This window comes from Hyperolius riggenbachi, chromosome 8, assembly GCF_040937935.1.
Source record: "Hyperolius riggenbachi isolate aHypRig1 chromosome 8, aHypRig1.pri, whole genome shotgun sequence".
NCBI classification, from domain to species: Eukaryota; Metazoa; Chordata; class Amphibia; order Anura; family Hyperoliidae; genus Hyperolius; species Hyperolius riggenbachi.
The window spans coordinates 197,187,413-197,203,036 of NC_090653.1; the positions used below are offsets into that span (position 1 = coordinate 197,187,413).

The 15,624-nt window shown below is 44.1% G+C and overlaps 1 protein-coding gene across 2 annotated transcripts in view; it reads right to left on the reverse strand.

The window, feature by feature from the left end:
- FRMPD3 (FERM and PDZ domain containing 3) overlaps window positions 1-15,624 on the reverse strand; it is a 281,016-nt gene that overhangs the window by 166,929 nt on the left and 98,463 nt on the right. For both annotated transcript variants that reach the window (XM_068248083.1, XM_068248084.1), the window contains one exon: window positions 2,328-2,447. In XM_068248083.1, coding sequence (XP_068104184.1) covers window positions 2,328-2,447 — 120 coding nt within the window. The remainder of the gene's footprint in view (window positions 1-2,327; window positions 2,448-15,624) is intronic.

The following is a 15,624-nucleotide window of genomic DNA, read 5'->3' on the forward strand; positions in this document are numbered from 1 at the left end:
TGGACAATTTAGTGGAATATGCCACATAGTATCACATAGCGCAAGCGATAGCCATATGATGCAGGGTTATATGCATCTGCGGAAGATGGCAAAGGGAGGGGGGACACCAAGAGCCCAATAGTGTGATATTGTATAGATGATAATTAATAATGAGTAATATAACAATTTAATACTCACAAACCAGGGTTACCATTAGGCAACCACTGTGAAGGCAGGTGGGGAGATTAACCTGACCCCACTCAGGATTAAAAGTCGCTCTCTGTAGATGGGAAGAAGATGGGTACAACCCTCCACCAAGGGTGGACTTAGCAATATGTAGAAGCTTTCCAGAGGCGCCAATAGAATAAAAGTCACTTAAACGAGCTTAAAACCGATGGGGCAGTGGTGGGCCTATCCCATCCATGCGGACAAAGCAAACAAAGGAAGGACTGTGGCATCAACAGTCAAACAACAATTTATTTATACTCCACAGTAAAAATAGGCAACGCGTTTCACGGGCTCAATCCCGCTTCATCAGGCCAATGAAAAAAGGAGCATACAGCTTAACAGCATCAAAACCACACTGAGGCGCTGTTAAGCTGTTTGATGCTGTTAAGCTGTATGCTCCTTTTTTCATTGGCCTGATGAAGCGGGATTGAGCCCGTGAAACGCGTTGCCTATTTTTACTGTGGAGTATAAATAAATTGTTGTTTGACTGTTGATGCCACAGTCCTTCCTTTGTTTGCTTTGTCCGCATGGATGGGATAGGCCCACCACTGCCCCATCGGTTTTAAGCTCGTTTAAGTGACTTTTATTCTATTGGCGCCTCTGGAAAGCTTCTACATATTGCGGAAGATGGCGGCGCTATATAAATACTAAATAATAATAATTTGCCTCACCAGGATTGCACTTTTATTTAGCTTTCCTGTATGACAAGAAGACACAAACACCCAGCACTAGGGAAAGAGGGAAACAAAGGTGAATGCGGGAGGGCTGGTGCACACCAAGAGGGCTTCTGAGCGTTTTTCAAATCGACAGTGATTTGAAAAGCGCTTGGCTAATGTTACCCTATGAGGGTGTTCTCACAGCAGCGTTGTGATTTTTTCAAAATCGCAGGTATACTGCATGTAGCATTTTGTTGAGCAATTCATTCAGAAATCGCTCTGAAAATCGCTTCACAAAATTGCACTCACTAATTGCTAGCAATTGCTATTGTGATTTTGGCGTGCATTAGCCCAGTAAGAGGTGAAGTGGAGAGAGACTGAGAATAGCCTGAGATGGAGCAGAGAGCTTATCTGTATTGCAGTCCCACATCACACAGAGGCTACTTGCCTGTAATAGGACTCGTGTCCCTGCCAGTCCCTCACACAAGTCAGAAAGCAGCCCTCCTGGAGTCTCGGGACTGTCAAAAACTTTTCACCTTGTTTAACACCTTATCCACACATGCAGTCATTATAACAATGAGGAGAGACCAGACAGATGTTTGCCCACGGACCCTCCAGGCACGCTCTGCATCATGCTGTGTATATTTACCAGCTTGCCTGCCCTCTAATTGCACTTTTATCAGCTAGCCTAGTGTTTCACCTGAATACACCAGACACAAATCTCTGAATGAAAGGCTGCCTGGGGGGAGATTGCCCCCATTATAGCCAGCACTAGGGGAAGGAGGAAAACAATAGTGAATGCAGAGAGAGTATCTGTATTGCAATCCCACATCACACAGGTTACTTGCATGTAATGTGTCTCCTGTCCCTGCCAGCCAAATCCAAAAAAGCTTTATTGGCAGGACCAAATACATTTAGCATTGCCAAAGCAAAAACAAACACATAGTGGGGGGGATTGTGGGAATAGGGGAATGATATAGGTATATCGTCCATAGGGGTGTGGGGGATGTAAGGGATGGTCAGCCTCTCACACAAGCTGCAGGCAGCCCTCCTGGAGTTTAGGGACTGTCAAAACTTTTCAACCTGTGAAATACCTTTTGTAGCTTTCTACATGCAGTCCTTACAATGGTGAAAGAGCTGAGTTTTTCCCACAGTCCCTGCAGGAGGCAAGCCTTTACCAGCTTGCCTGCTTCAGCGATTTCAGGGAATTTTTTTTAAAGGTACATGAGTCTCAGGGGGGTGTTCCATACATCCAGAACCCCCATCTGGATACGCCAGTGGCTTTAAAGGTACTTACGTTACTGACAGTGATCATACAGGTATTAGTGAGCAATTCCAGTACAAAGACATATTGTCAGCAAAGATAAATAGACTGCCCAGAATTCAGAAGTACTTTTAGCTATACATTTGGAATAATAGTTACAGTACTTTAATCAATGACATTTTTAGAAAGTATTTTATTACCTGAATGTAAAGATACTCAAATGCTGCAGGATCAGAATGCAGAATGTCAGCAGGGTCTTTAGGGAAAAAGCAGATTCGAAACAAACACTTCATACCCTGATAGTGAGTTCTATGCACAACCTAAGAGGAGAAAATGCATAATTACATCTTTCTTGAAATAAGTATTTTATTAAAGCAATTATATTCTACGTAGCACCCAGAATTTTACATTCATATTAACATATCTAATTCAAGCAAACAATGAAATGGTGCAAACTAAAAAGCTTTAAACTTAAAGGATATATCCAGGCTCAAAAACAAAACAAAATCCACTTACCTTGGTATTTCTCCAGCCCCTGGCAGCCGTCCTGTGCCCTCGCCACACCTCCGATGGCTCCCAGTGTCCTGCACTGCAGAAGCCGTCCTCACCAGATCAGCTTCCGGGTCGGCTTCTTGTGCGTTCCACTGTGCGGGTCACATGGTCCGGCCGACGTCATCAGGATTGTACTGCGCATGATGCTGGTTATGTGGAGGAAGGCCCAGGTGAGTGGATTTTGTTTTGGTTTTTTTTTGAGCCTGGGCCTTCCCTTTAAGGCCTGTACACATGCCTGACTAAGGCGGCCGATAATAGAATGGAGGATGGAGCCTGATCGAGTCCCAGGGGCAGACGGCTAACGCCTGTGCTAATAGCGCAGACCAGATCCGGCCCGTTTTTTTTTTTAAAGAAAGCCGTGCAGGACAGTGCGCCTGCGCAAACTGCCGACAAGTGTCAACAAGCTCTATTTCAGGAATCCAAGCGCTGAAACTGGCCTGTGGAGGAGGACAAGGAAAGCCTCTTACGGATCCAGAGGATTCCCCTTTCTGGGGTAAGTACCCCCTAGGGACACTATTTTTCACTAGGAAAAATGTAGAGAAAAGATCAGTGTTACCAATTCAGCTTTATATACTGCAATGATTAATGACAACGTTATTCACTTTCTTTCACAAACATAATAGGTTTTCTGAGGTAACCCAAAAGCAATTTGAGCTTACAGTCAGTTTTGGAAATTCATAGCTGAATGCATATTGAAATGTCAGTGAATGTTCTAAAATGTCAGTGAAGTTCTGAGCCATTCTCATCAGGTTTGCAAAAAAAAATTTTATGATTTTTTTTAACAACATCTCAGTTATTAGTCTCTCTATTAGGTACAGCTTCCTAGTACTGGGCAGGACTTCCCTTTGCCTTCATAACTGCTTTAATCCTTGTGGCATAGATTCAAAAAGGTTTTGAAAACTTTCCTCGAAGATGTTGGCCCATATTGATTTAATAGCATGCATAATGCAAATCTCCCATTTCACCACATCCCTGACCCCAAAGTGCATTATTGGATTGCGATCTAATGCCTCTTCTGGAGGCCACAGCAGTACAGTGAACTCGTTGTGTTCAAGAAACCAGCTAGAGATGATGTGAGCTCTGTGACATTATCCTGCTGTTAATAGCAAACAGAAGATGAGTACACTGAGGTCATAAATGGATGAACATGGACATTAACCTCCTTGGCGGTAACCCCGAACGTAGTTTGGGGTAAGCCGCGCAGGAGGTTTTCTCCGGCCCTGCTGGGCCGATTTGTTTATTTTTTTTTTTGCTGCACGCAGCTAGCACTTTGCTAGCTGCGTCAGCACACCGATCGCTGCCGCCCCGCGCTCGATCGCCGCTATCCGTCGCGCCGCACACGCCCCCCCCAGACCCCGTGCGCTGCCTGGCCAATCAGTGCCAGGCAGCGCTGAGGGGTGGTTCAGGACTCCCAATGACGTCCCGACGTCGGTGACATCATCCCGCCCCGTCGCCATGGCGACGGGGGAAGCCCTCCAGGAAATCCCATTCTTTGAACGGGATTTCCTGATCGGATATCGCCGAAGGCGATCGAAGAGGGCGGGGGGATGCCGCTGAGCAGCGGCTATCATGTAGCGAGCCCTGGGCTCGCTACATGATATAGGAAAAAAAAATTTAAAAAAAACTGCGGCGCTCCCTCCTGGCGGATTTTTTTATACCGCCAGGGGGGTTAACAACACTGTACTTAGGTAAGCTGTGATGTTTAACCACTTCAGCCTACAGGCCATTTTACCCTTAAAGCGGAACTGTAGATAGAAAATAAACACATTGTTTTACTTACCTAGGGCTTCCCCAAGCCCCCAGCAGCTGTCCTTCCCCGCGCCGGTCCTGCCCGAGCCTCCGTTCTCCCGCCGCCGCCGCTCCGTCCCGTACCTCGACTTGTAAGTCGATGCCAGCGCAGCCCTGCCAAGCGTATCCTTTCTTCACATTCCCCTCTGCAATAGCGTAGTGGCCTGGCGGCGAAACCGAAAGTAGCTGGCGGGGGGAGAACGGAGGCTCGTTGAGAAGCGGCGCGGGACAGGGCGGCTGCAGGGGGCTTGGGGAAACCCCAGGTAAGTGAAACAATGTGTTTATTTTCTCTCTACAGTTCCGCTTTAACGCCAAAAGCCATTTTCACCTGTCAGCGCTCCTCCTATATATTTGGCCATTTCTTTATCACTGCTTCTCACACATGAATGATCTATATCTTGTTTTTTTCCCCACAAATAAGACTTTTTGTAGGCGATACTCAATTTCAGTAATTACTGTATTTTCTATGCACCTTATAGGAAAAAACAAAAAAAAAATCCATCCTCTATAGTTTTAAAATGAGCAATGCCACTATAAATAAAGACCACTTTTTTTTTTTTGCCCATTAGTCCCAGCTATCACAACATTCAAATTATGTTCCTAGTAATGTATGTATGCAATATATGTATGTATGGCTGCAATATAATATTTGGAAGTAAAGGTGTATTTTTTATGGTTTTTTTTTTTGTTTGTTTGTTTTTTTGTGTCTGGTCAATTGCAACTCCTATGTACTGACATAATAGTAATATACCCTCATGACATGCATGTTTAAAAAAGCTGAGTCCCTAAGGATTTTTTTTACTTTTTTTTACATGATTGTTTGATAACTGGGGTGGGGGCTTTGAAAGGGATTAAATGTGCTATTTTCTTATTATTAAACATGTGAGGTGTGTGTAATTTAATTTTTCACCGCTGGATGGCGCTGGAAAAACGACCCTGGTTTACCAGGAAGTGTTTATTATTATTTTTTTACTATCCTTTCATTCCGTTATTATGAATGGACATGGCCCCTGATCTGGGTAATATTCATTCATTCCATGCACTGCAATTGGTTCAGGGAAACCTCGGTTCCCTTGCCCAATCCCTGACATGGAAATGCCTCCAGGTACAAGAGGCAGTCTCTTGCGCATGCGCACGCACCTGGAGCTATAACCCTGGATGTGTATACATATCCAGTTAGACTTGAGCAGTGTCTATAGTCACCAGATAGACTGTAATGGTTAAAGGACAACTGAAGTTGCATTTATGTTTTGCAATTTGTTTTTACATAAAGCACATGCAAAAATGCATACATTTGTAGGAATTATTGCTCCATTTACATGCTGCACGGCTCTCTGATGAGCATTCTGTTATGTTCTATAGAACTAGAGGCTCACTGCTGCATTACAACAATAATATCAGCCAGTGATTTTCCAGTTTGTCCAGTTGCTGAAGGGAAGACTGCCGACATTGGGAGACACTTACAGTCATGGCCGAAAGTTTTCCAGAAAATCAAGTATTTCTCACAGAAAAGTATTGCAGTAACATGTTTTGCTATACACGTTTATTCCCTTTTTGAATAATGGAACAAAAGAAAAAAAGAGGAAAAAAAGCAAACGGGACATAATGTCACACAGAACTCCAAAAATGGACTGGACAAAATTATTGGTACCTTTAACTTAATATTTAGTTGCACACCCTTTGGAAAAAATAGCTGAAATCACTTGCTTCCAATAACCATCAATAAGCTTCTGATACCTCTCACCCAGAATTTTGTTTGCCAACTGCTCAATGTCTCTCTTATTGGAAGGGCACTTTTTCCCAACATCAAAATGTAAGATCTCTCCACAGGTGTTAAATGGGATTTAGATCTAGACTCATTGCTGGCCATTTCATATCTTTCCAGCACTTTGTTGCCATGCATTTCTGGGTGCTTTTTGATGTATGTTTTGGGTCATTGTCCTGCTGAAAGACTCACAATCTCGGACACAAACCCAGCTTTCTGACAGTGGGGCTCTACAGTGCAACCCAAAATCCTTTGGTAATCCCCAGATTTCATGATGTCTTGCACACATTCAAGGCACCCAGTGCCAGAGGCGGCAAAACAAACCCAAAACATCATTGAACTTCCACCATATTTAATTGTAGGTACTGTGTTCTTTTCTTTGTAGGCCTCATTTCATTTTTGGTAAATAGTAGAATCACGTACTTTACCAAAAAGCTCTAACTTGGTCTCATCTGTCCACAAGACTTTTTCCCAGAAGGATTTTGTCTTACACAGGTACATTTTGGCAAACTGTAGTCTTGCTTCTTTATGTCTCTGTGTCAGCAATGGGGTCCTCATGGGTCTCCTGCCATAGCGTTTAATTTCATTTAAATGTTGATGGATAGTTTGCGCTGACACTGATGCTTCCTGAGCCTGCAGGGCAGCTTGAATTTCTTTGGAACTTGTTTGGGGCTGCTTATGTACCATCCGTTTCAACCTTTCATCAATTTTTCTTTTCCGTCTACGCCCAGGGAGATTAGCTACAGTGCCATGGATTGCAAACTTCTTGATCATGTTGCACACTGTGGACAAAGGCAAATCTAGATCTTTGGATATGGACTTGTAACCTTGAATTTGTTGATTTTTCCACAATTTTGGTTCTCAAGTCCTCAGACAGCTCTCTTCTCTATCTGTTGTCCATGCTTAGCGTGGCACACTCAGACACATAGTGCAAAGACTAAGTGAATTTCTCTCCTTTTTATCTTCTGTCAGGTGTGATTTTTAAATTTTCCACACCTGTTACTTGCCCCAATTGAGTTTAAAGGAGCATCACATGCTTGAAACAATCTTATTTATCCACAATTTTGAAAGGGTGCCAATAATTTTGTCCAGCCCATTTTGAAGTTTTGTGTGACATTATGTCCAATTAGCTTTTTTTGATTTTCTGGAAAAAATTCGGAGCATTTTTAAAACATACTGTTTGTGCACTAATTAGTGCAAATAGCACATTTAATAAACGTCTCAAAGGAGGGGTTTGAAGTGGTTAAATTAGCCCATGAATTTAGTAGATTAGAAGTTAGATTTGATAGAAACCATACATCTAAACAAAAATGTTTCACATTTCACCTTACCCTGGTAGCCACACATGTGTCAATTTTCTGATTTGATTCCCGATAGATTCAATCACTCTGACCGAAGGTACTAGGAATCCATGCCCCAACATGTGCAACCGATAGTAAATGCAATACATTTCAGTTGTCAATCAATAAAGATTAGTAGTTGTACCGGAATTTATATCTCAATCAACCAAGGCGATTGGTTGGTGGATCGGAAGCACTTAAGGTAGCCATACATCTAGCGATTTGACTCTACAATCAACAATTCAATTCAATTATTTTATAGAATCAAGAGAGAATCGAGTGTGTTTCAGAATTCCCAATCGAGGAAAAGTGTCTGATATCATGTCGAATTGACCAGCTTAGTCGTCGAGCAGGATGCAAGATATCTGTCAATTGCACAGGAATCCCCTACTGTTCACATGTGATTTGGTTGACTCTGAATCAATTTTTGCATTCAAAACATGGAGACACAACATCGCTCAGATCGAATGTGAAGGTGAATCGCATAGGATATTGTTTTTAGTAAGTGGATCACTAGTTGACCGACTTTTGATCAACCATACTGAATTTGATTCCTTAATAAAGTCGATCACTTTGTCGACTGAATCAGAATCGCTAGATGTATGGCAACCTTTAGACTTTTTATATTGCCATGCAGACTGCACACCATATGTGGTGTAAAAACTGATAGCACAGTTTATAGTGGGAATGAGCCTAAAGGTTGCCATACAATTGCAGATGGGGAAGAGGATTTGAATATCAGATAGTAACTGAGGATTGGATCCCTCTGTAACTGAATCTTATCAAAGAGGGACCTATTACTGCCACAAATCTGCACACCAATTTCCAATACAAAGTAATTGAAATCCATTGTAAATCCGTGCAGCCTCCTGTGACCCCCTCCCCCCTCGCAGGTCTCCCCTATGTGTGATGTGCATACCCCGGACCGAGAGTCAGCGTTGCATTGTAGTTTTGGATTACCTGTCTGGACACGTAAGACAAAAATACTCTGCAACACTCACCACGGTTCTGGGGTATACACATTACACATGGGAAGAGACAATCAAACACTGCTACCGCCATGCATCCAAGCTCTTTAGAATGAAATATTTCCAGCATGGCGAGTCGATCGATTTCAGCCTGAAATCATTTGAAGGATGATGGGTGGTGGCAGGGGCATAACTAGAAATCACTGGGCCACCCTGCGAAACCTTGAATGGGGCCCCCCTTCCGACCCCTGAACTTGCCCCCCCCCCTCCCCCCACACACACACACATAAATGCACAGGTCTCCTCTGTGACGCCAGAATATCAACAACAACCTGGACACTCCCCACCTCATGAAATAAGCCTAAGCCTTAACTAAATGTTCAAATCAAACCCAAGGCAGGTTGGGCCTTAAGAAACAGACACTTACCTAAGAGGGAAACCTCTGGATACTTGGGAAGCTTTCTGTGTCTTCCTCCAGATCACCATCGCTGCCCGACACTCATGAATTTCATACCGCGCTCCTTTTAATGCACGAGTGCAGTTGTACTGCACCTGCATGAGTACAGCCATGATAAATGGCTTCTGCTTTATGCAAAGGCATGGCTGAACTCGCACAGGCGCAGTATGGCCACATTCATACATGAAGAGGAGCATAGTCAAGTAAGATATCCAACAAGCTCCTGTCCTTATCTGGGCCTTCCTCCAGCCCCTGCACTCCCCCCCCCCCCCCCCCCGCAGTCTATTAGGTCCCTTGCTGTAGTTCCGGTCCCCTCCAGAGTACCACTGTCCCCTCCGAATGATCCCCAGCTAGATTTGGGTCGTGGCTAACGTGCATGTTGGGCCCATACTTGGGCCTCCTTGTTTAAACTCTTGCAGATGGGATTGTTTTGCGCTTGCGCAGTTCACAAAGTCTGTGCATGTGCAGAACACCCCAGGCCACGGGAGTGAGAACAAGGAGACGTACAGTTGCCAGATCTTACGGAGTGGACAGCAGCACCCTGGTGGAAATTGAAACCACAGCAAAAAAAAACCTGACTGAAAAAAACTGAAGGGGCAAGAAGCCACAGGTAATTCAGAACTCCCAACCTCCACTCCAATGCCTTTCCCAGCTCTGACCCCTGACACCATCCTTACATCCAGCATCTCCCTGCCACCTTTCAAAATCCTCTGTCACCTGTCCCAACTCTGTCCCCTGACACCATCCTTACATCCAGCATCTCCCTGCCACCTTTCAAAATCCTCTGTCACCTGTCCCAGCTCTGTCCCCTGACACCATCCTTACATCCAGCATCTCCCTGCCACCTTTTTAAACCCTCTGTCACCTGTCCTAGCTCTGTCCCCTGACACCATCCTTACGTCCAGCATCTCCCTGCCACCTTTCTATACCCTCTGTCACCTGTCCCAGCTCTGTCTCCTGACACCGTTTTCACATCCAGAATCTCCCTGCCACCTTACTATAACTTCTGTCACCTGTCCCAGCTCTGTCTCCTGACACCGTTTTTACATCCAGCATCTCCCTGCCACCTTTCAAAACCCTCTGTCACCTGTCCCAGCTCTGTCCCCTGCAAACAGGGAAAGACCCCTGCCAAACAACAGCTCCTTCCCTCCCCCTCCCTCCTTCATTTTAACAGAGAGAAATTCCTGCTTCACACACACTCTCCCTCTCCTTTCTCACCCATCCCCAACTGCAATCAGCAATGTGGCACAGTGACATGTGGGCTACAAAACTAAACATACACAGGAGTCCGTCCTCATGGTTCAGGCAGCCCTCTCTCGCTCCATCTCAGCAGCTTGGACAGGCATTCACAACGGCAGTCCCTGCATCCTCTCTCTCTTCTCTCGGGTCCACCACGAGTGTGAGGGGGCGGGGCAGTAAACGTGACTGCCGAGTCTGATGCACCAAGCAGCTGCACCAAGCAGCTGCTCTGCCTCTACGTGACATGTCACTGTGCGTCACATGAAGGCACAGGCAAGTGATATATGTATAGATTGCCGAGCCAGTCTGTTAATCCATGTACACATGCGGGCACTAGGCCCCTGAGTCCCCCGGGCCCTACTGCGCTCATAGGGGCTGCAGGGGCAGTAGTTACGCAGTTGGGTGGTGGTGTTGCAGTACTACTGTCTCACAGATTCAATCATTATGATTGAATCTGCAGGATATCTATGCCATAAATCAAGTATTGTATGGACACCTTAAAAATGACTGGGGTATTGAGGCTACCCATTCTGGTAAAAGCAGCAGATTTCTGGCAGCACTACAGGACAATTACTTGACTCAAATGGTAACGGAACCAACTAGGGGGAATGCGTTACTGGATCTGATCATTTCTAAAAGACCAGATAATGTATCAAATGTGCAGGTTCAAGAACATTTGGGAAATAGTGATCACAACATGATAACGTTTGATCTGGTGACTGTTAGGCCACGGGGCAGCGGGACCACTAAAACTATGAATTTTAGAAAAGCAAAGTTCAATCAAATTAGGCAGGCACTAAGTTTGGTGAACTGGGATAATGTACTACAAGGGGAGGACACTGAAGGGAAATGGCAAGCTTTTAAACGTATTCTCAATCAATATTGTAGTATGTATATCCCATATGGAAACAAAATGTCTAGGAATAAAAAAAGGCCTCTATGGATGAATATAAAGGTTAGGGATAAAATGAAGAGGAAAAAGAATGCCTATAAGGTCCTAAAACAGGAGGGGACCGAGGCTGCACTAAGCAATTATAAGGAGTGCAATAAAAATTGTAAAAAAGAAATTAGGCTGGCAAAGATCGAAGCTGAAAATCAAATCGCTAGGGATATCAAATCTAACCCAAAAAAGTTTTACAAGTACATCAACTCTAAAAAAAGAAAGGTTGACTGTATAGGACTCCTAAAGGATGTGGGTGGGAACTCAATGGTGGATGACCAAGGTAAGACAGAGTTATTAAATGCTTTCTTTGCTTCTGTCTTCACAAAGGAAACAGCACTGTTGCAAATTACAGAGGCAGAAGAGTCTCAATCTTCTAACTGTAATATTAAATACTTAACGCAGGAAGAAGTGAAGGCAAGACTAAATAAATTAAAAATAGACAAGGCACCTGGCCCGGATGGCATGCATCCTCGGGTCCTAAGGGAATTAAGTTCAGTTATAGATAAACTCCTTTATCTTATCTTTTGTGACTCTCTTTCAACTGGCAGAGTCCCAGCGGATTGGCGTACAGCCCACGTTTTCCCATTATTTAAGAAGGGAAAAAAATCAGATCCAGGAAATTATAGACCTGTAAGCTTAACATCAGTTGTATGCAAACTATTTGAGGGGTTACTAAGAGATACTATACATGACTTCATAGTAGAAAATAATCTTATTTCTCAGCATCAACATGGGTTTACTAAAGAGTAGACACAAGCAAAGACAGAATGACTGGGTCTCCACCTGGATTTGTGCAAAAATGCTGGTTTATTGTACTATAGTAATAGAAAAAACACACGACGTTTCGGCCAGCGGCCTTTATCAAGCCTCTGGCTTTTATCAAGCCTCTGGCTTCAGCCAGCAATGATTACATTTGCCAGAGGTAAGCAAGCTTCTCCTGCTCTCTGCAGTGAAAATAAAGCAGGGGATGTGTGGGAATGTTTTGTGTGAGAATGTTTTCAAATGTTCTTTTATGTAAGAGTAGTTACTGAAATTTTAGTTTTGGGAGTGTAATTCCACTTTAAGGGACATACTGGTGAGGTCTGAATTTGTACCCTACAGTAGGGAGACTTGGTTAGGTCAAAGAAGGACAAGTGGCATGCACAAATGTGAAAGCTGTAGAATATGCTCGCTTCTTTAAAAAGAAACAGAGGTGGGGTTCTGACAATGTTATCCGCATGCAGGGGCTGGGTCTGCCTATACTGCCCAGCCTCTGTTGCGATCCAGACCCCCCCCCCCCCCTGCGCTCTGCTATCCCCCATAAATCACAGCCGCGCTGTCGACACGCAGCATGTCGCAGCGGGCTCTATTTACCTATGTACTGTCAGTTTTGGTGCTCCCCCCGTCTCCTGCACAGCTCCTGTCCCCGCCCGTGTCCCTTCCCTCCACGCTGATTGGAGGGAAGGGACGCGGGCGGGGACCGGAGCTTTGCAGGAGGCGGGGGTGCGCCTGAGACTCACAGTACAAAGGTAAACACAGCCTGCACAGCGCAGGTGTGATTTATGGGGGATAGCAGAGCACAGGGGAAACTTAGGGGGAATCTGGATAGCAACAGAGGCTGGGCAGTACGTATAGGCAGACCCAGCCTCTGTGTGCAAATAGCATTGTCAGAACCCCACCTCGGGTTCTCTTGACTTGACATGAGTTTATACATGCAAAAGGGGATAAAAAGTATGTTATCAGAGGATATGTTAATTGTAATATGACTGTCCCAGACCGCCAACTACATCTAAGAGCTGGCTCACATACAGTGTATATAAAAAGTGTACATACCCCTAAAATTCTAGGTTTTGGTGATACAAAAAAAATGAGACCACAATATTTTATTTTACAACTTTTCTCACTTTTAATATGACCTATAACCTGCAAAATTGAATCGAGAAACAAATAAGTTAGGTGGAAAGGTTAAATAATGTTTCATCTTCAGCTTTCTAGCAGACACCAGAAGGTATTGGGACCTAAGTGACTGGTATTTGGAACTGTTCATAGTTCCCTGTACCTTAAAGCCCTAATTCCAGCTAAAGAAAAGTAACTCAAGCATGACACTGTGACCACCATGCTTCACTGTGGGTATGATGTTCTTTTGATGTAAAGTGTTTTTTTGGGGGGTGGGGGGCTGGGGGGTTGCCCCCAGCATACCTTTTGTTTTAGATTTGTGGCTACAATGTTCTAACCGTAGTCTAGTTAGACCATAATAGCTTACAGGGACAACAAGGGATAATTTGCCTATTTAGCAGTGATGCGTCGTGGGAGACATCATACGCTCACTCCAAACTGAATTATTGCAAATTCCTTCTGTTTTAAGAAGGCAAATTTCCATGATATAACAAAAGCTGTGGACATTTTTGTACCCTTCTCTTGACTTGTATCTTTCAACAATTAGGTTCTTTTGATGCTTTTATAAGCTTTCTACAAATTATGATTCTTGCTGTCAGGAAAATCCTACTGTGGCAGCTTAACTTTATTTGAGGTTACTCAGAGTCTATTTAATTGATGTTAGGTGTATTCCCAGGAAGAGTGAATGCTGTAAATAAATCAAAATGTGCTTCAATATAGTCTTAGTTTAAGGGTGAACACTCTTTTTGCAACCAGCTATTTTTTTCATTTTACCCCTAATAGATGTTTTTTTGTTTTTCAACTGCACTGCCCATGTTCCAGGTCACATTAAAGGTCAGAAAAGCTTTGCAATGTTTTAGTGTGGTCTTGTTTTACAGAACTGCACTTTTTATAACCACTATTTATACCATTGCACTAACACTTGTTCATTTTGTGCAACAGAATGCGTACATTTGTCCAGTGCTGGGTACAATGCAGTCCAGTGCAGGAGTGAGACATTCATTTACTGTTGGGAAAAATGAGCACTGCAATACTGTGCGGTAGCATGCAGAACTGCAGCAGGCATGCTAAAATGCATACAGTAGATATGAATTTTGTCATCTAAAGTAACAGAAAATAGGCCCAATCCATTTCCCTTTTTCTCCAAGTTTTCTCCTAGGAGATAATTTTCATCTTCTGTTTAAAATAACTTTCCAGCACTCTGCAATTTAAATTCTGCATTGTGTTAATTTTCTGGTGAAATGTTTGCCCGCATTGCGTTTCTTTTCTGGTGAAATGTTTGCCCGCATTGCGTTTATTTTGTACTGACATGTTGCCCGCATTGCGTTTATTTTGTACTGACATGTTTGCCCGCATTGCATTTATTTTGTACTGAAATGTTTGCCCGCATTGCGTTTATTTTGTACTGACATGTTTGCCCGCATTGCGTTTATTTTATACTGACATGTTGCCCGCATTGCATTTATTTTGTGCTGACATGTTGCCCATTGCGTTTATTTTCTGGTGTCCGGGGTAACCGTTACTGCATTTATTATTTAATGGTCATAGATGGCTATGTTTGCTGCTTTGTGGTTACGGTATACTATTAGCATCACACAGTTTCTGCACACCCATGATGCAAAGTCTCGTTTGTCTTATGCCTCGCTGTTACATTACGTTAGCTCCGCCCGTACAATGTCATGGCAACGCCCATTTCCCCCTCATTCTTCGTTGCTGCGCGCTCCTCAGTCCTCCCCACTTTTCCCCTAAGCTTTCTGGGATTTAGGACTAGAAAAAGTGAATTGGATCAGGCCTAATGTATCTACTATGTGAAATTGTAAATTAATCTCAAGATTGCTTGTAGTTTTACTTAATAACCAAAACAAAAATATTCTCATTGTAAAATACAACACATTTAAAACATGTTTGAGTGTATGTAAGGAGAACAGGCTGGTCCTCAACACAGCCAAGACCGTGGAGCTGATAGTGGACTTCAGGAAGAAGGCGCCCACTCCACCACCAATCTACATTGATGGCACAGAGGTGGCAAGAGTGGCTAGTGTCCGCCTTCTGGGCACTACCATCTCTAAAGACCTGAACTGGAAGGCAAACACCGCCTTGACCCAGAGGAAAGCACAACAGAGGCTGTTTTTCCTCCGCCAACTGAAGAAGTTTGGCATGGCTCAGGAGCTGCTGACGAACTTCTACACAGCTACCATTGAGTCCGTCCTCTGCTCATCCATCCTAGTCTGGTACACTGGCTCCACCAACAGCGACAGATACAAGCTCCAGAGGGTCATTAGATCGGCGGAGAGAATCATCGGTAGACCTCTCCCCTCACTCGACCTCCTCCACATCTCCAGATTACGATCTAGAGCACTGAGAATTGCCAGTGACCCCTCACACCCGGGCCACCGCTTTTTCAGCCGGCTCCATTCAGGCCGCAGGTTTCGAGCCATTTACACCAGAACTTCGAAGCATAGAGACTCCTTTTTCCCCTCTGCTGTCAACCTTCTAAACTCCCTTCATCTCTAACGCTTCCCCCCCCCCCCCCTCCCAAATGCTGCAGTTGCCCACCTGATGGACTGTCT